Below are 24,163 nucleotides of genomic sequence, written 5' to 3' on the forward strand. Positions count from 1 at the left end.
ACTGCTTTTAAAATTCCCGGGCAGCAGCACCAGGGGGCTGGGACACGCCCTGCCGAGCCGCGGCAGACACAAAGGCTCCCCCACCGTGGAATGCAGCCCCCCCGCAGAGCCGAGAGCCACGCCACGTGGCAGGCACCAGGGCCCCCCGCGCCATGCGACAAAAAGGCGCGCGAAAAGCGGCGGAGCGGGGGGGGGGGGGAGCGGCCCCGGCGCGGCGAACCGCGCGGAAAAACCGCCCCGCGCTTAAAAAACCGCGGCAGCCGTTCTGCGCCGCGCCGAGAGCTCGGAGCTCGCCCCGCCGCGGCGAGCAGGGACACCGGGCGCGCGAAAAGCGGCAGAGGGCTCCGACGCGCGGCGCGGCGGGCGGCGCCTGCCGGAGCTTTCGGCGGCACGCGAAAAGCGGCAGACCGCGGCCCCCCGCGAAGAGCTCTCCCCCCACCCCGCGCCGAGAGAGAGAATTTCCCCCGGCCCCGAGCAGCGCCCGGGAACCAGTCCCCAAGGGAAGAAGGATCGGGAGCGCTCCCCAGCGCAGGGAGGGCTCCCAGGGAAAATTAAAAAGGCAGGGGGGTAACCACTGAGTCCGGGGCTCACCTAACCCAGCAGCGGTGCAAATGAAAAGTTCAGGCGGATGGTTTCTCGTCTCGAAGCCCTCCTCAGGTGTGGGGAGTTGCGGCTTCGAATCCCCCGGGAGCGCCACCCCTAAAACGGGGTCTGCTGCCACCGGAGGCAGTCTGACGGCCAGAGGAATTTTATAATCCGTTCATGGGGTCCGGCAGTCCCAACGGCTAAGCGTCCGGGCGTAGTCCAGGCCCCGCGTGGGCGTCACACTGCAGCGGCATGTATCTAGCCTTCTAGAGCAGAGAAGGTCAGAGTCCGGCTAACTGAGGTTAAGGCTGACACCTCGCTGCATGACCTGCCAGCACCCCTCGGCGTCGTAAGGCCTCGGGCTGTGCTGGTTGTGGACTGGATCGCTGCTAAACGACGAGATGGAAGAAGCTGGACACTTGCCGGGAGGGGGAAGGGAAGGCTAAAGGGAAGGCTAAGCTTGGTGTATTGAGAAGCCCACGATGTCCCAGCGAATGACCAAGAACAAAGGGTGCTTACGGGTTTTAAAGGGAAGGAGTGGACCCGGGAGGGGTTTACAGAAGACCAATAGGGGGAGAAGAGGGGATGAACTTAATACAAATGACATAGTGGAGAGCCCAATAGGTACCAGGTATGGGAGGGGTCCCGGGACCACAGCCAACCACAACCCCCAAAGAGGAGAAGCTTCTGGAATACTAGGCGGAGTGGGGGGTGATTGACTTGGCCCAGGGAGGAGAAAAAGCATACATATAAGGGAAAAAGGGGAGGAGGAATTATATAACCTAACAGATTGACAATAGAACTGGCAGGGCTGTGGCGGGAAAACTGAGGAAGGCAGAACCATTTTACACAAAATGGGGGGGAGCTGATACATAAAATGGGGGAGGAATTAAATGAACTTAAGGAACACACTACAACACCTGGGGACCCTGTTCCAATGCTAAACCACCCTCTGGATGAAGAACCTTTTCCTAATATCTAACCTAAACCTCCCCTGACACAGCTTCATGATGTTCCCTTGGGTCCTGTCACTGGTCACACAGAGGAGAGAGCAATGTCTGCTCCTCCTCCTCTCAAGGAAGTTGTGGACTGTGATGAGATCCCTCTCAGTCTTCTTCAGGCTGAACAGACCAAGTGATTTCAGCTGCTCCTTAGATGGCTTCCCCTCAAGACCCTTCACCATCCTCTTTGCCCTCCGTTGGACACTGATGTTTTTAAACAAGTTTTATCTGGAGGATAAAAGATAAACTATACATTATTTACTTGACAAAAGTGTCCTGTAAATATGCTATTTACAATAACAGTGTAATTTTGTTTAGCAAGATTTGTAAAGAAAATCAGCCTTGTTAATTTGGGCTTTTGGCTTCTGTAAGTTTCCATTAAAAAGAAGGAGGGGCTATATTATGAGTTTTTAAGTGACAAGGTAAATTAGTAAATTTGTACATGTTGTAAATATTAGTAAATTTTTAAGTAGGCAAATTAGTAAATTTCTGCACTTGTCTTTTGGGTAACTTTTCCAGGAAATCCAACTTTTTTTTTTTAATTAAGAAATAATAGCTGAAAATATATGCATACATTTATTTAATATGGCTAATTGTTGTTTTTTTTTTTTTCCTTTTATCTTGCAGCAACACACCTCTTACTTTTTCCTCCAAAGTATGTTATATTAAGTTTCGTGAAGCATCAAGTGTCGGTGTGGCCCAGCATCTAACTAACACGGTTTTTATTGACAGAGCTTTGATAGTTGTGCCCTGTGCAGAAGGTTGGTATTTTAGACATTCTTCTGTAATGTTGGTCTTTGTCTTGTCTGCTAACTTTTTTAAGCTTTCTATCTAAAGAGGCAGTGCTCTGTTATTTGATTTTTTTTCTGTAAAAAAAAGCCTTGAAACAAAATTGCAAATCAAATGAAGAAACCAAATTATCTAGATTAAACTGAAATCCAGCATTAGAAAAAAATAGTTGATTTAAATTAGGATAGTTCAATTTTCCACAGTTATTACATATTTTGTGGGAAAATAAGGTAAACTAATACACTTCATTATAGTTTGTATTGGCAAGCTTATTCCCACACAAAGTTCTCTCTTAAGTCAATGGAGCACTGCAAAGATAAAGCAGTTTCCTGGCACTGTGATAACACGGCAGTTTGGATCTTAATGTGTTGCCCTTGGTGTGGTGTTTTGGTTTTGGGGTTTTTTTTAATAGTAATTATTTTTCAATTTTTTAGACCAAATTCCAATTTTGTCTTGTAGATGTTATATATGCATTTGACTATTTTAGATTAATCTAATCTTATGTATTTTGCATTTGTGATGGTAATTGCTGTTTGAATATAAATATTTACTTTCTAATTTAATAAAAAAAAGTTTCAAATTTTCTTTCTTGTTCCTGTGGAAAAATATTACTTTGTGTGCAATAAAAAGGCTTTCTTATGCATACTGGTACTCTTCTTTTAGATATCTTTAAAAATGCAATCAACTGTACAGAATGCTTCTAGTGTAAAATATTTTTCTAACTCAGTAAAATAAAGTGAATACTAAATTTACAAGTGTTTCTTTAACTAGCTTTGAGGTCCTGCTTTTACATGTGTTGAATACAAGGTAGTTCTTATTGTTAGTATACTATCCCAGATTTAAATGCAATTCTATGAAGCATGGCTCTACTTACTGTAGGCAGATCACCAGAGTTAGGCAGAGCCTCCTTGACTTCATTGTGATAATTGTGGGAATTGAGCATTTGCCCATTTGGATCTGGATTGCCTCTTTGGAGTGGAGTATTCCAGTTGATGGAGTACAGATAACTTCACATGATAGCTGTTTTGCCATGAACAAAAATATTTAGAAAGATTGATCCATAAACTGCAGCAAGTTCAGAAATATCTGCTATTAACAGGATTTTTATAACTTCAGTAGTCAGGTTTTGGTTCAAAAAATACTGTTGACTTTTTGGAGTTTAACAGTGGTCCCAGAGTGCCATATTTTGGCATGTTTGCCACATCATGATCTAGATAGTATGAGATTAGTGCTGCTGCAGTGATGGTCTGGGGTTTTCCTAGCAAACTCTGACAAGTCTTAAAAATTTCATAGACTCTTAGATGACCTACAGTACACTGTCTATTCTTGTAGCCTGTTAACATGGACATATTGACTAGTCTTTGTGAAGCCTAGATTTTTAGTTGCTTTTATGGTTTATTTGGGGGACTTTTGGGTTTTATTTTTGGAACTCATTCTTAAACCACAAAGAGGATATTGCTGTATCCACTTGAAGCTTTGTAAAGGCTTTGGGTAGGCAAAATGTATCAGAACAGCACCCTTATTGAAAAATTGCCCTTAAGTAATTGACTGCAAATTCTTCAGAATCTTAACACTGGTTCAGTACTGCCAGAGAGGAAAGATTGCTACCTAATGGATGAACAACACTTCCTGGTATTTTTCTTGAGATCGCTGCATGATGTGATATGACAACAGGCAGGTAGAGCTATGTTTTCCTGTGTCTTTATGGCAGACAATGAGGGGAAGGAGAATAAAATCAAAGTTCTGAGAAATCTTGTTCCAACCCTGTTTGTAGATGACTTATTAGGTATTTCTCAGAAAATGTGTTACAGAAAAACTGTCACTGTTTCAGACCATTCTGGACCCCACAGAGATTTATATATAATTAGGTGAACAAGTGATTGGGTTGTGAGGTCAATTTCTATTTTCAAGTCAGAATGCTGTTTTCATGTAACTTTCTAATAGAATAACTAATTTTAATTTGCAAAGATGTGAATTTATATAGGTTTAACTTTCTGAGACCATAGTGCAGCATTTTTTATTCACTATGTATAATTGTTAATGGAATCAGTGGAGTGTACAATGGGCTTTAAAAATAACAATGGCTATATTCTACTAAAAGTTTAAATTATATCAGTAGCCAACAGTGCCAGCAATAAAATGTTTCATGTGCTGAATTAAACATATAGAAGGGGTAAAATGAAACTCTGAAAACTTGATTTTAGAAAACAGAATAAGATCTGAAATTTGTAGTGTATTTAGACAGTGGTAAATTAAGAATATGAGGAAGGAACCACTACACAATGAAAACTGTTCATTTTGTGACATTTAATAAGCAATTTAACAAAAATATAATTGTAAATTAATTAACATTATCAAGTTGTCAAAATATAACTTTCTTTTGTGTGTATCATTAGGTTTTGCTTTAAACATTACAGTTTGAGAACACAAAATTTGAAAGATAAACAAAGATACCACCCTAATAATTCTAAATTTTATGTCCACATTGTCTAGTAGATGGATTTTGACTATTAATTTGGTTTTGTATGTTTTTTCTGTGTGACATTTGTGCATTATTAGATGACTAGACTGGCCAAGGCAGACCTGTTGCACTTGCCAGAGTTAGGCATTGTTTGCCATGCCACTAAACCTGCCGCCAAGTGAAATCTTCATGGGGGAAATGAGATTGAAGTCTGGCCTGCTGAAGATGGACGCCCTGTCTCTGTTTTCATTTTATTTTGCTTTCCTTCCTTTGTTTCTTTTATTTTCACTTTTTAATTTTTTTCCTTTTTGTTTTGTTCTGTTAAATCCCTTACCCTTGTACTTGTCAACTGGTAATTCAGCTCTGAAAAAAATTATGCTTTGTAAAGGGTTCATAGTGTTTTATTTTGAAGTTGACTTGAAGCTACTTGTGGATGGTATACAGAGAATTTAGGATATGTTTAAGTTTTATGCTGTGAGCTATGGATAAGTTTTGTTTGGAATACATTTAAGCATCTCAATTCAACAGATGAACACATTGTGTCAGACTGAAATAGTGAAAACTATATCAGTTTTAAGATGCATTCTTTCATATGTTATGCTTTGTGAGCTTATCTTGAAAGAAAAGTTAAAACTTTCTGGAAAAATTAACTTTACAAAGTAAAATCATTCTTTTTCTCTGCTATTTTTCCTTTTCTCAGCAGAGTACTTTTAGGCTGCATGATGTGTTTAAAAGAAGGGTTTGTATTTATATCTAATAAGAAGAGTTTAATTATTTCTGATATTGAGCTTTCATGAGTATTGAATGTCATGAAATATTTGTTTGCTTCTGATGAAACCTTGCTCCAGTGAGGTCAGTGGCAGTAAGATTTCATTCTTTTGTTTTTGTAATGTTTAGAAAAAACTGTTTACCCCTCATAAGTACAAATGCATCCTGAGATTTTTTTTTTTGGAATGTGTTGTGAGGCACATTGTCTTTCAACACTCTTATTCATGGGAAGATTGAAAAGTTTTGTGTGTGTGTATGTGTGTATTGCACTTTTGCATGCTCCAGTGGTCATTATTTCAAGAAGAGGTTAAAACCAAATTATCATTTCACAATCTCAGAAGCCCTGGCAGTTCATGCTGGAGTGATTGAGAAAGTTCTTATCCCTAAATGATGTTTGTTCTTGTGAAACAGAAGCCCTAAAACAGAAGTGCTGGACCAGGTAATGTGCCTAGTCCTCAAGCATTACTCTTCCCAGCCAGCTGCATTGGGACCAATTGGCTTGATTCTCATAATGCACCAAGCTGAGAACTGTAGCTGGGAAGAGCTTTGTGATCTCTGTTGGATTTAGCTGTGCCAGTTGAGGTAATTACAAGTAGTTGTAATGTCTTTAATCTCTGCTGCTAAATCAAATAAGAATCATGAAGTGAATCACACGGAAATTATTTTATTTGTAAGTGTGCATTTTCCATTGATTTAAAATAGTAAAAAAAAAAAACAAACCAATTCCTTTAAAATTCTTTCAAGTAAATGTAAAAATAAAGTATTTAAAAAAGAAATGTACTTTAGTTATTTTTAAAGCTGTATTGGGGTGATGGGAGGATTAACCATGTAGTTTCAGTATAAAGAGAAAGAAAATTTCTGAGCACATGGACAGTGATAAAAATACTGTGGTTAGTACCTGCTTAACACAGGTATTTCTGTTTAGCATTTAACAAAATGGATTTCAGTACAGACGAGATTGACTAGGGCTTTTAAGCACTTAGGAAAACTACATTTCTGAAGAAGCATAAGGTATCTCTAGGTAATACAGAGCTAATTCTACATTTGCTTTCAGATTCCTTTGCAAAGTGATAAATAAATAAATAAATGATCATAGAATCTAATTTACTAAACACTCATGCATTCAAATAAATATTTCTAAGGATGCAGTACAGATGTGGCAAATTTCTTTTGCTTGTTTCCCTTATTACAAAATAAATATATTTGCCTCATTTCCATTCAGCTTTTAAATACCATGAGTTTAAAAACCAAAGCAGTTATTCTTAAATGAAAGTGTCCTAATTTGTTATGTCATTACTGACATATTTTGTTGTATTTTTGTGGGCTTGTATCCCTTTTAAAAATAAATGAATGGAGGCTGTAACTTCTGAGGTTATTTGGCCTTACATATTAATTTGTTTTTCAAAACTGTCTAAAAACCAGGGAAATAAATTTCCAGGATATTTCAGGGTTTTGGTTTTGGGTTTTATTTTTGCCCTCAACAGTTTATTTTCTATAGAATTGTTTAAAAGTTTACCCTGATCTTAAAAACTTAAAACTTCGAAAGGGGTATCTTTTCAAAAAGACAGTATCTGAAAATACAAACAAATTTTCAGGGTTCTGTCTGTAGAGGTAGACCTTTCTTCATTCTTGAATAAAATAAATAAACATATCTTTGTGGCATGCACCTCATCAACTAGATTTTGTATTTAACATTAAACATTATGCTGTTGAGGGACCAAAGTATTCTGGAAAAAACGCTGCTAACTTTGCAGTTTATATGTGTATGTAATTCATTTTTTTAAACTATAATAGTTTATTTAACTGAAATTGTTCAATTGATTCCTTAAGCAATGTTTGAGCAAATGAATAATGAATAATTGCAATTATTTCAGTAAGGTGAACCATATACTTAAAGTTTAGAATGGTATTTAAGTACATTTCTGAACTTGACTCCCTGTCAGTTTAGTTATATGCATATGCATAACTCATTTCCTATCTAAAAGGGCTAAATGTCTTAAGCATCTCTTAAGTTTATCTGGTTTAAGTGTATATTGAATTGGCTGTATGTCAGTGCATACTTAAATTAGGCATATGCTTATGTATATTATTGACCAAGGATCTAAATTGCAATTCAGATGTACCACTTTAGGAGCCATTAAATTTACTTGAGCCATGTCTGTTGATCCTGTAGAAACCTCTATGAGTATCCAGTTAATTGCAAGATGCTGGCTCAGCAATAATTTGAAAATGCTTAAGTATTTTGTTTTTCAGAAGAACTGGCATATAATTGTATGCCTAATTTGCACACACAGTTGTTGGAACTGTATATTTGGAAGCCTGTTAGCTACATAGTAGGCAGGATGTGAGGCAAGGTACCTGATTCTCATGAGCAGTCTGGCAAATCAAGTACACCTCTCATTGCATGCCTGAGTTCAAAATGAGACCTGTTAGGAGTGCTCAGCATTGTGATGATGACTCAGATTTATGCATGTTTTTATAAAAGCCCTGGAAAACATAATAACACAGTTAATTCTTATTTGTTAATAAGATAATAATTTTCTCCTTTAGATAGCAAAATAAAGTGGTTTGTTACATGTTAAGGAGCAAGATGCCTCAAAATTTAAATAACGCTAAATAGAAGGTGTGAGAAAAAAGAAGAGTACTGTTATTCTATCTTTTCTAATCCACTCATGCTATATAAAAATTAATTTTCATTTATATTTGTTTTGTCCTTTGTATCTCCAACTCTAACCAAGTCCTTGATGCAGATCTGTAGAACAGGTTTGCAACTTGTCTTTTTATTTTTTTTTTAAGTAGTATGATTCCTGTGGGGTTTATTTTCACAAATATAGCTAAAATTGCACAGTGTTTTGAAAATAATATAATAATTTGGGTTTTGAGAACAATATTTATAATAATTTTAAAATTCTGAAGTTAAGGGCTTTATAGTTAAAACACATAAAGTTTGAACCAAAGCAGTAAAAGTCACTGGCACAGTATTTGTATATACCTTGACTTTTAAAACAATTTTTAAATAAAAGCATTTACATTATTAAAGTGCATGGGGTAGTATCACAGGGCTCAAATGGGTAGCATATATACAGTTACTCCAGTAATTTTGAATAAATCATAGATAACTAATGTAATTAGCACTTCTTTTCTTTATTTTTTCAGTTCAGTGTTTATTTGTACCAGTTTAAATGCCTTTGCATTTCAAATTTAAAACATACGTTTATTGCATTTACAATTAACTATTGCATCTTTTGATTTTTGAAGATTTTTATTATTTCTTTAGCAGTCTAATTGTAACTAACTTTCAATCAAACCTGTGTTTAGTTCAGATTAGATATTGCTTAAACTTTTTGCGTGACAGGGAAAATATGGTTGAAATAGTAGGAAATATAGGTAAATATAGCTTGCTTAGCTGATAAGTTATTATTCTCTTTAATTTCAGTAAACTTAAAGCTAATTTATCAAAAATTTAGATAAACTGAGGTGACCTAGAATGTAAGACAGTACAAATATGAATTTTTCAGCCCTTCCTCCACTCCCAACTTCATTTGTAGTATGTCTTGTGTGGAGTCACAGTAGGGCTTTTTTTATTTTTATTTATTTGTACATCAAAAGTAGGTAACTGCAGAGGGTGAAAAAGCTCATGATTTTCAGTTAACACATACTTTGTTTCTTTCTTTTTTACACTGATTTGGTTATTTGCCATTTCTGGGGATTAAACTTTAAAAAAATGTTCTTCTTTTCTGTATCTGATGTTCTGTGTGCTATTAGTGATGCAGCCAACATGAATGGTTGTCATGTGTAAAACAGCTTTCAATCACCGTGAAAACACCGCCCCAGGAAAGCGTCCATGCTTGATATTGTTTGGCTCATGAACATTAAGTTTCCAGTACAGGTGACCCATAGCTCCAAGTGTTAAATAATTGTGTACATTATTCAGTTTTTAAAATAATAATCCATTAATGACATTGCTAGTCTTTGAAGTTCTGCTCACTTTTGTTTTTCCTAGTAGACACAGGGTAAAAGGAAATACTTAAGTCCATATCTCTTTGTAAGGATCTGGTAAATAGATTCATTCTTATTTATGACTTTTTTAAATGCAAGAGTAATTGTAAAATCATAGAAAGAGTAACATCTGTGTAGTGTTCCAACTCTGTGTAATGCTTTTCTTTGCTTCTTCAGGTAAAATCCCAGATGAAGCCAAAGCCCTTTCTCTATTGGCACCTGCTCCTACTATGACAAGTCTGATGCCCGGTGCAGGGTTGCTTCCTATACCTACACCAACTCCTTTAACTGCAGTAAGTAAAATTCAGTCTCTGATTTCTGGTTTTCCTTTATACTCAGTAACCTCTCTGTGTTCAGAGAACAAGAACTATCTGATCTGTGGATGTTGTCTTCTCATATGCTAAATCAGTGAGGATTTAGCTGTGGTGCGGAGAGGGTAGATCACAAGATGTCCATGCACTACCTTTCTTGGGTGTTTCTTTCAGGTTCTCGGATTGCAAAATAGTGGCTAAATACTGGATTTGGTTGTGTTCATTTTAGTTGTTGTTCCTTCACTATACCCATTAATTTGATGCAGTAGCAATGCTATCCACCTCTTAATAAATTACTAAAAGATCATAGTTAAATTGAAAGAGTTCTTCATAATATTAAAATGCTGCAATAGGATGTTTTTGCAATAGGATACTTTGACCCTGGTGGAAGCTGAGGTGAGCCTGACTGAAAATGAGTGGAAGAAACATTCCGTTGTGACTGGCCCAGAGGCCCCGTGCATTTTGGGCATAGACTTCCTTCTAAGTGGGTATTTCAAAGACCCAGAAGGACTCAGGTGGGCATTTGGGATAGCTGCTGTGGAGACAGAGGGCATTAAGCCATTGAACACCTTGCCTGGACTATCAGAGAACCCATCTGCAGTAGATCTTCTGAAGGGGGAAGAGCGACAAGTACCAATTGCCACGTCGACAGTGCACCGCCAGCAGTACTGGACAACTCAAGATGCTGTGATTCCCATCCACAAGATGATCTGTGACCTGGAGAGCCAAGGGGTGGTCAGCAAGGCCTACTCACCCTTGAACAGTCCCATTTGGTCTGTACACAAATTTGGAGAATGGAGATTTACTGTGGACTATCATGCCTTGAATGAAGTGACTCCACCATTGAGCGCTGCTGTGCCGGACATGTTGGAGCTCCAGTATGAGCTGGAGTCCAAGGCAGTGAAGTGGTATGCCACTATTGACATTGCCAGTGTGTTTTTCTCCATTCCTCTGGCAACAGAGTGCAGGCCTCAGTTTCCCTTCACCTGGAGGGGCATGCAATACACCTGGAACCAACTGTCCTAGGAGTGGAAGCACAGCCCCACCATCTGCCATGGACTGATCCCATACTACTCTAGAAAAGGGTGAGGCTCCAGAACATCTGCAGTACATTGATGACATCATTGTGTGGGGGAACATGGCAGCAGAGGTGTTTGAGAAGGGAGAGAAGATCATCCAGATTCTCCTGAAAGCCAGTTTCGCCATCAAAAAGAGCAAAGTCATGGGACCTGCTTGAGAGATCCAGTTCCTGGGAGTAAAGTGGCAAGATGGATGGCATCAGATTCCCACCAATGTCATCAATTAGATCACAGCAATGTCTCCACTGCCCAACAAGAAGGAAATACAAGCTTTTTAGGTGCCATTGGCTTTTGAAAAATGTATATTCCTGAGTACAGTCAGACTGTGAGCCCTCTCTACCTAGTCACCTGCAAAAAGAACAATATCCACTGGGGCCCTGAACGGCAACAAGCCTTCACCCAGATCAAGTAAGAAATCGCTCATGCGGTAGCCCTTGGCCCGGTCAGAGCAGGACCAGAAGTGAAGAACATGCTCTACTCCACAGCCAGGAGCCATGGTTTGTCCTGGAGCCTTTGGCAGAGGTGCCTAGTGAGTGACACTTGGAGTTGACCACTGGGATTCTGGAGCCGAAGTTACAGAGGGGCCAAAGCCAACTACATTCCAACAGAGAAGGAAATCTTGGCCACCTATGAAAGAGTCCAAGCTGCCTCAGAGGTGATTGGCACAGAAGCACAACTCCTCCTGGCACCCCGACTACTGGTGCTGGGGTGGATGTTCAAAGCAAAGGTTCCCTCTACCCACCACTCCACCAATGACACATGGAGCAAGTGGATTGCTCTCATCACACAGTGCACCCATACTGGAAAACTGAAGCACCCTGGAATCTTGAAGATAATTACAAATTGGCCTGAAGGTGAAAACTTTGGTATCTTGTCGCAGACATTTCTCCACAGAAATCCTTTCTTTTGGATTTCTGCGTCTTCGGGAGGCCAGAGGCCCCCGAAGAGAAGGTAAACAATTATTATCAGCTGCTGTGGAATGCAACAGGGACACCTTGATTGGTTCATTTCCTATGTTTATAATTAAGGGCCAATCACCAGTGCAAGCCAGGGGACTGAGTCCCTGGACACAACTTTGTTTGGGATTCTTTTCTATCTATTCTTAGCTTAGCCAGCAGCTCTGCAAACCTCTCTCTATATTCTATTTAGTATAGTCATAATGTATTATATATCATATCTTAATAAATCAGCCTTCTGATCAAGATACAAGATTCACCGTCTCTCTATCACCAGCCGCGCCCACTCAGGTCGCTGTAATAGTATCTCTGACGAAGAGGAGAAAAAACAACTGACACATGCTGAGGAAGCTCCACCATACAACCAACTGCCAGTAGAAGAAACATGCTGCGCTCTTTTCACTGACAGTTCCTGTCACGTTGTAGGGATGAAACAAAGGTGGAAAGCTGCCGTATGGAGCCCCACACAACAGGTTGCAGAAGTTACTGAAGGAGAAGGTGGATTGAGGCAACTTGCTGGACTCAAAGCTGTTCAGCTGTCCCTCAGGTGAACTTTTGGGATTACTGTAGAGACAGACAACATTAGACAATTGAACACCTTGTCTGGTCTCTCAGAGGACCCTTCTGTGGTAAGACTCCTGAGCATTGGGGCAACACAGCAGAGGAATTTTTTGAGAAAGGGGAGAAAATAATCCAAATCTTCCTGAAGTCCAGTTTTGCCATAAAGCACAGTAAGGTCAAGGGACCTGCCCAGGAAATTAAGTTCCTGGGGGTAAAATGGGAAGACAGACGCAGACAGATTCCAACAGAGGTGATCAATAAGATAGCTGTGATGTCTCCACTGACCAGCAAGAAGCAAACACAGGCTTTCCTAGGCATCATGGGTTTTTTGAGTATGCATGTCCCAGAGTTCAACAAGATTTTAAGCTCTCTCTACCTTGTGACATGAAAGAAAAAATATTTCAAGTGGGACCCTGAACAACAGTAAACCTTTGAACAAATTGAATAGGAGATTCCTCATGCATTTGTCTTTGGGCCAATCAGGACAGGACAGGATGTGAAAAATGAGCTCTACACTGCAGTCAGGGAGAATGGTCCTTCCTGAAGACTCTGGCAGAATGTACCTGGAGAGACTTGAGGATGATCTGTCAGGTTCTGGAGTTGGGGATTCAAAGGATCTGAGCCCAGCTACACCCCAATTGAAAAAGAGGTTCTTGTAGCCTATGAAGGAGTTCAAGCTGCCTCAGAAGTGATTGGCACCAAAGCACAGCTTCTTCTGGCACCCCAGCTACCAGTGCTAGGATGTTTACAGGGAAAATCCCTGCAAAACATCATGCCTCTTATATGACGTGGAGTAAGTGGATTGCTCTCATCCCACAGCAAGCTCGTATAGGAAATCTGAATCACTTTGGGATCTTGGAAGTCATCATGAACTGTCCTACATGTGAGAATTTTGGATTATCATCTGAAGAGGAAGAAAAGCAGGTGACATGTGCAGAGGAGGCCCCACCATATAACCAGCTACTGGAGAGTGAGAGGAGATACTCTCTTTTCACTGATGGATCTTGCCATACCTTGCCATAGGGACCAGTAGGAAATGGAAAGCAGCTGTATGGAGCCCTACACGGTGAGTTGCGGAAGCCACCGAGGTAGATGGAGTCATATTGCAGAACTGAAAGCTGTCCAGTTGGCTTTGGACATTGCTGAATGAGAGAAGTGTCCAACACTCTACCTCTGCATTGACTTGTGGATGGTAGCAAATACTTTATGGGAGTGGCTGGAAAGATGGAAAAAGGCCAACTGACAGCACAGAGGGAAACCCCTTTTTCTGCCAAAGTGTGGCAAGACATTGCTACCCAGGTGACCATGAAAGTCTGTCATGTGGATGCACGTGTACCTAAGAGTCAGGCTCATGAGGAGCACTGCAACAATGAACAGGTGGATCAGGCTGCCAAAATCAAGGTGTCACAGGTAGATCTGGACCGGCAACATAAGGGTGAGTTATTTCTAGCTCAGTGGGTCCATGATGCCTAATGTCATCAGAGAAGAGATGCAACATACAGGTGGGCTTGTGACTGAGGGGTAGACTTAAACACAGACACTATATCCCAGGTTATCCATGACTGTGAAACATGTGCTGTGATCAAGCAGGCCAAGCCGGTACAGCTCCTGTGGTATTTGGAGCGGTGGTCTAAATATAAGTATGGGTTAGGCCTGGCAGATCAGTTACATCACACTGCTGCAAACCTGCCAATGTCAGAACCCAATAAATTCCTCTGGCTGCCCTGGAGGGCTTGAGCCCCTGCCTGGCGGGCTCAGAGACCTTGGCACAGAGCCCAACACCCCCGTGCCTTTGATTTAGCCCTTGGAAAAAACAATTGCCAACCTTTATATGGAGAATTACAAGTCAAGAGACTTTAAGTCGAATAATAGTTAGTTGGTCACAGGGTGAAAAATAGATTTTTGGGTTTTTTAGAATGGGGGTTCAGGAGGCAAGATGGAGGAATCCGGGTGTGTCCAGTCTTTCTCCTTCTTCTTCTTGGCCTCCATGTTCTGGGTGATGCTGGCACTTTTAGATTGGTTTAGAGTAGAAGCTCACTGTCTAACATAGATGATAGGTATTGGGAAGTTATTGTAAATAATGTACACATTGTTTTTAGTTTAAAAAGACAACACCGCCTCTGAGGTGGGCAGTGTGCCTCAACCCGACCTGCCAGACAGACCTGAGGCAGGTCAGAGAAAGAATGTTATAGATAAGAAATAATAAACAACCTTGAGAATGAGAACAGAAAAATCCTGACTCCTTCTTCGAGGGCCAAACTGGAAAAAAGAAGCTTGTACATATCTCAGAGTCACTCTGACCAGCAGAGATTCTGAGACGCCAAGGCAAGAGTTACATGCTTACAGTGGTAGAAGCAACCACTGGATGGCTGGAGACAACCCCATGTCTCATGCCACTGCCCAGAACATTTTTTTGGGCTTTGAAAAGCAAGTCCTGTGGTGACATGGCACCCCTGAAAGAATTGAGGAAGACAATGTGACTCATTTCACAAATAGCCTTATAAAAATCTGGGCTAGACAACACAATATTGAGTGGGTGTATTATATACCCTGTCATGCACCAGGCACTGGGAATGTCAACTGGTATAATGGACTGATAAAAACAACATTGAAGGCACTGGGTTGTTGGACCCTCAAGCAGTGGGATCTGCACTTAGCAAAGGCTACATGGCTAGTCAACACAAGATGTTCCACTTACTGAGACGGCCCTGCACAATCAGGATCCCTGCATACAGCAGATGGAGATAAAGTCCTTGTGGTGCATATGAGAGGTATGCGAGGAAAGACAGTTTGGATTAATCCTGCCTTGAGGAAAAGCAAACCCATCCATGGGATTATTTTTGCTCAATGACCTGGTTACACTTGGCGGGCAATGCAGAGGGATGGGGAAACACATTGTATACCTCAGGGGGTTTTGACTTTGGGTGAGAACAGCCTGTAATGTTGAATTGCATATGTAACACTGGTTGCTGAATGTCATTGTCACTGCATGTTGTAACTACCATGGACAATGAGAATGGACTGCTCTGGTTATATCAGTCATGGACCAAATGAATTCAATCCATATCCTGGAGGATAGCCAGTGGCTACTGAAATAATAATTGTATTTGTAAATATTTATATGTATATATGTGTACAGGTGAAAGGTATTCATTTGGGCAGGAGTAGATGATATGGAATAAGGGTTGGATAATGTCCTGGGTAACCCAAAATGTTATTGTATTACACAGCTATCTGTGCCCAAAATTGTTACTGTCTCTTTAAGACCTGGCAGCTGAAAAATTGAATGGTAGGGCAGGAGCTAGGGGATGCCCCAGGAGTTTTAGAAGTCAGAGCACTCAGGCAGAGCTCTCTCTTGTCTCTTGCCTCTCTTGCCTCTTGGCTTTTGCCATAGAGCTGAGGCAGCATGGGTGGAGGCTCCCCTTTGGGTTTCTTTTGGTCTTTTTTCTTTGAGGGGGGTGCTTTGGGTGTTTTTTTTTTTTTTCCGAAAGGCTGTGTTTTTCAGTCCTGGACTGCCCCAAGGTAAATTCTGCGAGTGCCTGACTACAGCTGCAGCATCACACCAAAAAGAACATAACAGTCCTGCTTCATATGGTCGCCCCAGCACACCAGCAGTGCCCGGTCAAAATGGGAAGGCACGGAGTCTGAGTTACCCCAGCCGACTGCTTAGCATCTTCTGCCAAGAAAGCAGCAAAGTCCTTCCACAAGTTCTAGATATTGACCGAACTCCAGCCATGGGAGTGTGCCATCTGCTTTTTGCCAATGGAGCTGCCACTACCGGTGGAGACATAGAGGGGATGAGCTACTGCCATCTTTGTCTCTCCACATGCGGTCATTTGCAGAGGGCATCATCTTGGGAGGGGGATGGGGGTGGTGTTACTCCTCCATTTTGAGTTTCTCTTTGTTCCTGGGCAGTCTGTGAGATTTCAGCAAGTTTGTAACTAGTGACTATTACTGTTATTTTCTGCCTGTTGCTATTTTGGGTTTTTTTACTAAATGTTATTTTTTCACTTGTATCTACACATATTCTTTTCTTATTGGTGGAAAGGGATTGGCTAAAATACTTAAGAGGAGGTAACTCATTTTGAAGTGTCCGCCTTTTGGATTGTCCTAAATCAAGACATTGTACTTAAATGATTCCTCATCTGTCTCCATGACCAGAAACATTATTCTCACTCTCATATTCTTAGCTGATACTGATCAGCATCGTAAAAGAAATCCCTTCCTTCCTTCCTTCCTTCCTTCCTTCCTTCCTTCCTTCCTTCCTTCCTTCCTTCCTTCCTTCCTTCCTTCCTTCCTTCCTTCCTTCCTTCCTTCCTTCCTTCCTTCCTTCCTTCCTTCCTTCCTTCCTTCCTTCCTTCCTTCCTTCCTTCCTTCCTTCCTTCCTTCCTTCCTTCCGTTGTGGTCCAAGAGCTGTTTTCAAGTGTGCAACTTATATAATGAAACAGTGTATCCAATGTTGCCAGTTAGAGGTTTAGGCTACTTCTGTTTATGGTTCATAACTGTCATTGTATGAGAGACATTGGATGACTTTGAAAAGAATTTTTCACAAGAATGCTGGTGCTTTTTTGTCTCAAAATATGTGAAGAAATATTTTAGGTATTTCATTTAAAACTGTGCTTACTCAAGTTTCCACTGCATAATTGTTGGCAATGATCCCTAAATAATCATGGAATAATTTAGGTTAGAAAAGACCTCTAAGATCATCAAGTTCAACTGTAATCTTAACACTGCCAAGTCCACCACTAAACCATGTTCCCAAGTGCCATGTTTACACATCTTTTAAATAGTTCCACAGATGGTGACTCAACTGCTTCCCTGGGCAGCCTGTTCCATTGCTTGACAAGCATTTGGTGAAGAAATGTTTTGTAATATCCAATCTAAACCTCCCCTGGTACAACTTGAGGCTATTTCCTCTTATCCTATCACTTGTTACTTGAGAGAAGTGACTGACACCCACTTCACTACAACCTCCCTTCAAGTAGTTGTAGACAGTGATAAGGGCTCCCCTGAGTCTCCTTTCTCCAGGCTTAATAAACCCAGTTCCCTCAGCAGCTCCTCATAAAGACTTGTGCTCCAGCCCCTTCACCAGGTCTGTTGCTCTTCTTTGGATGTACTCCAGCATCTTGTCATGAGGGTGCCGAACCTGAACGCAGTATTAGAGATGTGGCCTCACCAGTGCTGAGTACAGAGGAAGAATCACTTCCTAGTCCTGCTGGTCACACTATTGCTGATACAAGCCAGGATGCCAGTGGCTTTCTTGGCCACCTGGGCATGGACTGGCTCATGTTCAGCCAGCTGTTGACCAACATCCCCAGGTCCTTTTTTGCCAGGCAGCTTTCCAGCTACCCTTCCTCAAGGCAGTAGTGTTTCATGTGGTTGTTGTGACCCAAGTGCAGTACTCAGCACTTCGCCTTGATGAATCTCATACAGTTGGCCTTGGGCCATCAATCCAGCATATCCATATCCCTCTGTAGTACATTCCTACCCTCCAGCAGATCAACACTCCCACCCATCTTGGTGTCGTCACATTTGCTAAGGATGCACTTGATCCCCTCATCCAGAGCATTGATGAAGATTGATATGTTAAACAGGACTGGTGTAATAATGGTGTTTAGAGACATTTGTTTCTAAACTAACCATATGTAGTGGTTTTGCAAAACCATGACACCATCTAAGGTAAATTCACTTTGTTTTTAATATACATATTTAATAAATTATCTGTGAATTTTAGAATATCAAAGAGGAAGTCAAGCTGTATAACTTTAATGGGTTGACCTTGGCTGGGCACCAGGTGCCCACCGAGCTGCTCTACCCTTCCCAGCTGGACAGGGGAGAAAAAATAAGAACTAGTAGGTTGAGATAAGGCAGTTTACTAAAGCAAAAGTGAAAGTTTGCATGTGCATAAACAAAGAGAAAAAAAAAAGTTTATTCTCTACTTCCCATCAGTGAGCGATGTTCAGCTGCTTCCCAGAAAGCAGGGCTCCAGCATGTGTAGTGGTTGCTCTGGAAGGCAAACATTGTAAATATTGAATGCATCCCCTTCCTCCTTTTCTTAGCTTTATATCTGACCTGACATCATATGGTATGGAATATCCTTTTGGTTAATTTGGGTCAACTAGCCTGGTTGTGTCCTCTCACACGATCTTGCCCACTCCTAGCCCCTTAATGGGGGGAATGTTGAGAGACAGCGTTGATGCTCTGCCAGTGCTGCTCAGCAGTAGCCAAAACACTGGTATGTTATCAACACTTTTCTAGCTACCAATGCAAAGCCCAACACTCGGAGGACTGCTATAGGAACATGAACTCCAGCTCAGCCACACCCAGCACAATAACCCTCTGTTTAATAATAAAAGGATTATTTCAAATAAAGAGAGTAGTTTTGTTACATAAAAAACTACTGGTGGTTAGAAACTTTGCTGAAAAGGAAGTTGATTTTTGAATGGAGAAAAAATTCAAACCAGGAACTCAGCAGACCAATTTAGTAATAATTTTAAAGTGACTTTTTTATAACATTCCCCAAGAGAAATTTCAATTCTCAATTCTGGGACCTTACGGTTTAAAGTCATACCTATATTAATTAGGTTTATTTTTACAGAAATGCACAAGGAAGGCAAGTAATAAAAGGTGAAGTGTCTCCTTCCTGTGCTTGGTTGCAAAGCATATCCTATTTTTATATTTTCCAGCTTGGTGTTTCACTTGGCACTTTGGGGGCTATACCAGCAGCAGCATTGGACCCTAACATTACAACACTGGGAGAAATACCACAGCCACCAATTATAGGGAATGTGGACCCATCAAAGATTGATGAAATTAGAAGAACAGTCTATGTTGGAAACTTGAATTCGCAGGTAGCTTTTTTTGGTTTTGTTGGTAATAATAATGGAAGATACAGAATTGTTAATTTGTGAATTACAATCTTACATTTTAAGAGTTTTCATCAGTTGATGCCAATAGAAGTTTACTAGAGATATTTCAAATTCTTGAATTCTCTTTTGCCAATCAGATTAGACCAGACTGTTGGAATTCATTCTAGCAGGAAAACAAAGAAATCACACTCTAACTGAATTCAAGAAGCATTTATGATTGTGGGTGTTGATCAAATGTCCAGCTTGACTATATTAGCGGAGCAATGCCTCAGAATTTGTGAGAGAATGGTAGCTGTCCCCCACAACACTCTGCAGTTGCTTAAGTACAGTAAGAAGAAATTATTTGTCCCAGTAGAAGTTGAAAAATTAGCATAAATATATTTGAGTTACTCTGACAGGAAAGTTGGGTCTGTCAGAAATTTGTTTTTCAGCAACTGATTGAAAAACAATTTGATTTTGACTGATGGAAATATAAGTATTTGAGTTTTTGTTTTTTGACTGCTAAAGTAGCTACTAAAGTATAAAACTACTATTGATTGCAATAAAATAAAACAAGCTTGGAACTAGTAGAAAAACAGAGAAAAGTGAAGTCTTGTAATACTGCTTGGATGTTTTTTTTAGTTGATCAAAATTCACCATCAGTATCTTGGACATAGGTGTATCATCAGTTATTTCAAATAAGTTGTCTGAAAACTACAAAATCCTGTACAAGTGCTTTTTTAACCTAGATGTAGGACTTCAGGGCTCATGGTTGCACTATTTTAAATTGTAATATATTTTTTAAATTAATGGAAGAAAAAAAATACCTTTCTCTCTTCAAGTGTAACATCACCAAATTCATGTCACCTGTGTAATGATGATGAGATGTCTTTCCAAAATCTGTAGCTGTTAGATTATCTGATATGTTGAATAAGTGGTTTTCATTATATATTTTACTTCAGCTGAGATCTTTGACTCTTTCTAGACTACAACAGCAGATCAGCTGCTTGAATTTTTTAAGCAAGTTGGAGAAGTCAAATTTGTGCGAATGGCAGGTGATGAGACACAACCAACACGATTTGCTTTTGTGGAATTTGCAGACCAAAATTCTGTACCTCGAGCTCTCGCCTTTAATGGAGTTATGTTTGGAGACAGGCCACTGAAGTAAGAAACTAATTATCTATATGAATATTGAATGAGAGATGTCTTAGTATCCTTATACATTTATGACTCATGCAGGAAACTGCTGTGATTAATATTTATTTTTTATTATTATATTATTTATAATATTAGTATAGTATCAATGTAAAGACCTATTGTTAGTAAACTGGAGTGCTTTATGAACTCAAATTTCAAGGTTGGACATAACTTTTTTTCCAAGAAGAATATGGTTGGCATTGAATAAGATATTTCTACATCCAATCTTGAATTGGTGAAAGCCATAACAGTGAGAGAATCTGCAAAGTCCTTTGTACTAATTAAGCTTTATATATGATGTGTATGTAATTAGTAGGTATTAATGTAGAAATTTTATCGTAAATAGATTTATAGACTTGTACTAGAAAAAAATTTAACAGAAATATTGTGCCAAAATTATTTAAAAGTCATAGGATTTGAAAGCAATAAAAACTAGGCATTTCATATACTTAGAAAAGATGAATGTTAGAGGATAAAATTGTAGTTTTGCTGAACTTTGTGGTTTTTAGTCATACATGGAAGTTGAGGTGCTTTCATTTTTTTTCGTTTTTCCTTTTCAAAAGTTTGGAAGTTAAAGGTTTTATTTTTGTCTTAATTTAGAATAAATCACTCCAATAATGCAATAGTGAAGCCTCCTGAAATGACACCTCAAGCTGCTGCCAAGGAACTGGAAGAAGTGATGAAGAGAGTAAGGGAAGCCCAATCATTCATATCTGCTGCTATTGAGCCAGGTAGGTATATTATGTTCATTATCTAACAGACGTGTTCTGTGTATACCTTGACACATGCTTTTAAGAGCACTTTCAAACACAGGAAAAGGGTACTCAAAGGTTATTGGAATATAATCCCAATATTACCAGGTAGATTGTGCCTGGGCTGGTCTGACTCTTGCTGCTCGGCCAAAGGCGGCGACTGTGGTATTTCACCTCAGAGACACTTTTGGCTGGCTGGATGTTGCAGCTGGATGCTGAAACAAGTCGAGGCTTGTAGAAACTCAGTTTACCTGAGGTGGGAAGGCTTCAGGCTAAGGTGAGGAGGAAAAGGAGATGGATTCTGCTGGAGGGTTAATATCCAGAGTTTATTCCATGGTCACAGACGTCTGAATCTTAGGTAACAGATCCAACAGAATCCTGACCACATGGCCTGAGTGACTTCTTAAGCTCCAGGGGGAGGGAAGGGACAGGTGAGCCACTAACCAGGTGGGAGGGGCAGGGTCTCAGGGGACGATGACACCCAGACAGGCCAATGACCCCCAGGCCTGAAGAGCATCCTTTGAACTTGACCTACCACACGAGGCCTTGCTGGAATGTTAAGCCTCATTGACAGAAGGCACTCAGCAAGGGGGCGAGGGGGAAGGGGAAGAGAGGTATTGCCATACCTGGGAAGGGGCTGGGAAGTTTAAAACAGGAAATTGCAACACACTGCAACAAAAGGTGAGCAAGATGTATGTGGGAAAACAAAAGAAAACAATCAAAATTGTTTTCATGCAACAAAGCAGCGGAATGAAGATGACTTTATTTCATCATGTCTTATTTTCAGATACATGCTCACTGAATGTTTTCAAAAATGCAAAGTCAATACTAAATTAATATTTAATGTTGCTAAATTATTATTTAATGTTGATGCTTTTAAAGTTCAAAGTACTTACAAACTTTAAAAATACTTTATATTTTGTTTTCTCTTTTAGCACCCATTAATACCATAGTTTCATGATCAGAGCGAGCTAGTGTGCTGCTGAAAGCAGTAATATTATGCTTTTCTTTGATGGGTTAATTTTATCACTGTTGTTTTAAATGATCAAATCGGCAGCCAATTTTATAATAAAAATTTAACAAAGATTTATTAGATCGTTAACAAAAATAGAATTTCGAAAAACCACCACAGCCAAGACATCATCAGCCCCGGGTGCAGGCGCTGGGTGAACCAGGATCCGACTGACAAAGTGACAGCATTTCCCCAGTGGTTCACCCCGAATGCTTCAAGCAGCTAGCTTATATACAGTTTATTCTGCCTGAGGCAGGGATGACCGAACGTTTCTTTGTGTCTCTTCACATGTAGAACTGGATCCACACATGTACAGGAATAGACAAAGGTAGGTCCAGAGGTCCAGATGAATGTCTGAGCACCTCAGCGGAGTCTGCATTTGTATGTAGTAGAGTGACGCCAGTTCTTGAGTACGGTAGATGTAATCTTCCCAGGTGCAAGTCCCGTGAGTGATTTAAACATTCCATGGAAATTATCAGTCATGGGCCAGGAAGGTTTCTTTCATTCGTTAACAGACTTGATATTATCTTAACGTTGTCCGGGAACTAATTGAATAACCATGAGACTCTGCTCTCAGCCAGGGTGATCACAGACATACCTTAGATTCTACAATATTTTATATAAATGAATTATCTCTACCATATACTACAATCTCTCCCCATTTATTTCACCAAATTAATTCATGCTCACAATTATTAAATTTTTAATTACCTATATCTACCCTTCACCGGTAAGGATTCCCCACAGAGTACTCCTTTACACTATTCGGTACTCCCCTGGTGGGATGCCCTGATACACCACATTATTCATTTTCACAGTTGTCTGAGTTTCGAATTTTGCCAATGCCTCTGCAGCATTGCTGGCATACTTTCTTTCTCCCAACCGCATGATCTTAGATGCGTTGCCTCCGGAAGCTCCTTCCGAGTCCATGGGAACTATAGCAATTTGCATTCCCTGGACCACAGAGTGGATCGGTCTGATAAAACATGGGATCAGACAAGGGAGGAATAGGATTCCAGCTACTGAACAGAGCACAAGAAACATTACTTTGTTCCACCATCCCTCATCAAATAATTTGTCCCACCAGGAAGACTGTAAAATTGATTTCCATTTTTGGACAGGGACATGGGCCACCTTTTTGATTTCGGCTGCCAAACCTCTTATGGTTTCCCCATAATCTTCGATCTCAATACAACATTCTGACTCATTGAATTTTCCACACACTCCCCCTTCCTTGGCCAGCAAATAGTCTAGAGCTATTCGATTCTGGTACACAAAGGCCCGTACCTGTGTGTGCTGCCAGCTCAGTAAATCCAGGGCTTCAGAGGTGTGATATGAAACAATTTCCATAACTGCTTGCAGCCTAATCAATCTGTTCAGTAGATAAATCGGAGTCCTATACCCGTAGCTTCCATCCTGGGCCCACATGGCCAGCCCATAATAATCAATTATTTATGCCGCTGGTCACTCTTCCTCTCCCCAGGCTTGTTTATCGCTTATCACTGGTATTATCTTTTTCAGACTCCTCTCCCTCCTCAGGGTCTCGTATAACTGAGCCCCCAGCAGATTACTTTTTGTCCTCAAGAGAGTAAAGAAAACTGGTCGGATCATGTGTAAAGTGCATGATCCCTTCCCCCTGGAGGGTAACTCACTGTATGCCTTTTTCCCACATATCCAGTAAATTCCATCAGGGGATTTCCATTTCAAGTTTATTCTCCCTGGGTCTCCCCAGTATTCCCTCATACCTTCCAAGCATTGGAAAGGGTTGGCTCCTGGATTTTTGACCCAGCACAATCCTATTCTTTTGTCCCATTCACAATTTGTTTCATTCTTCCGGCTCCAGT

General features: G+C 40.4%; 1 protein-coding gene across 1 annotated transcript in view; it reads left to right on the forward strand.

Annotated features, from left to right (window-relative positions):
- Positions 1 to 24,163, forward strand: part of LOC131095402 (splicing regulatory glutamine/lysine-rich protein 1-like) — a 94,794-nt gene that overhangs the window by 16,197 nt on the left and 54,434 nt on the right. Inside the window, exons 2-6 of the mRNA XM_058043096.1 lie at positions 2,214 to 2,347; positions 9,781 to 9,896; positions 19,197 to 19,361; positions 20,344 to 20,522; positions 21,156 to 21,286. Coding sequence (XP_057899079.1) covers positions 2,214 to 2,347; positions 9,781 to 9,896; positions 19,197 to 19,361; positions 20,344 to 20,522; positions 21,156 to 21,286 — 725 coding nt within the window. The remainder of the gene's footprint in view (positions 1 to 2,213; positions 2,348 to 9,780; positions 9,897 to 19,196; positions 19,362 to 20,343; positions 20,523 to 21,155; positions 21,287 to 24,163) is intronic.

Source organism: Melospiza georgiana, chromosome W (genome assembly GCF_028018845.1).
Source record: "Melospiza georgiana isolate bMelGeo1 chromosome W, bMelGeo1.pri, whole genome shotgun sequence".
Taxonomy (NCBI): Eukaryota; Metazoa; Chordata; class Aves; order Passeriformes; family Passerellidae; genus Melospiza; species Melospiza georgiana.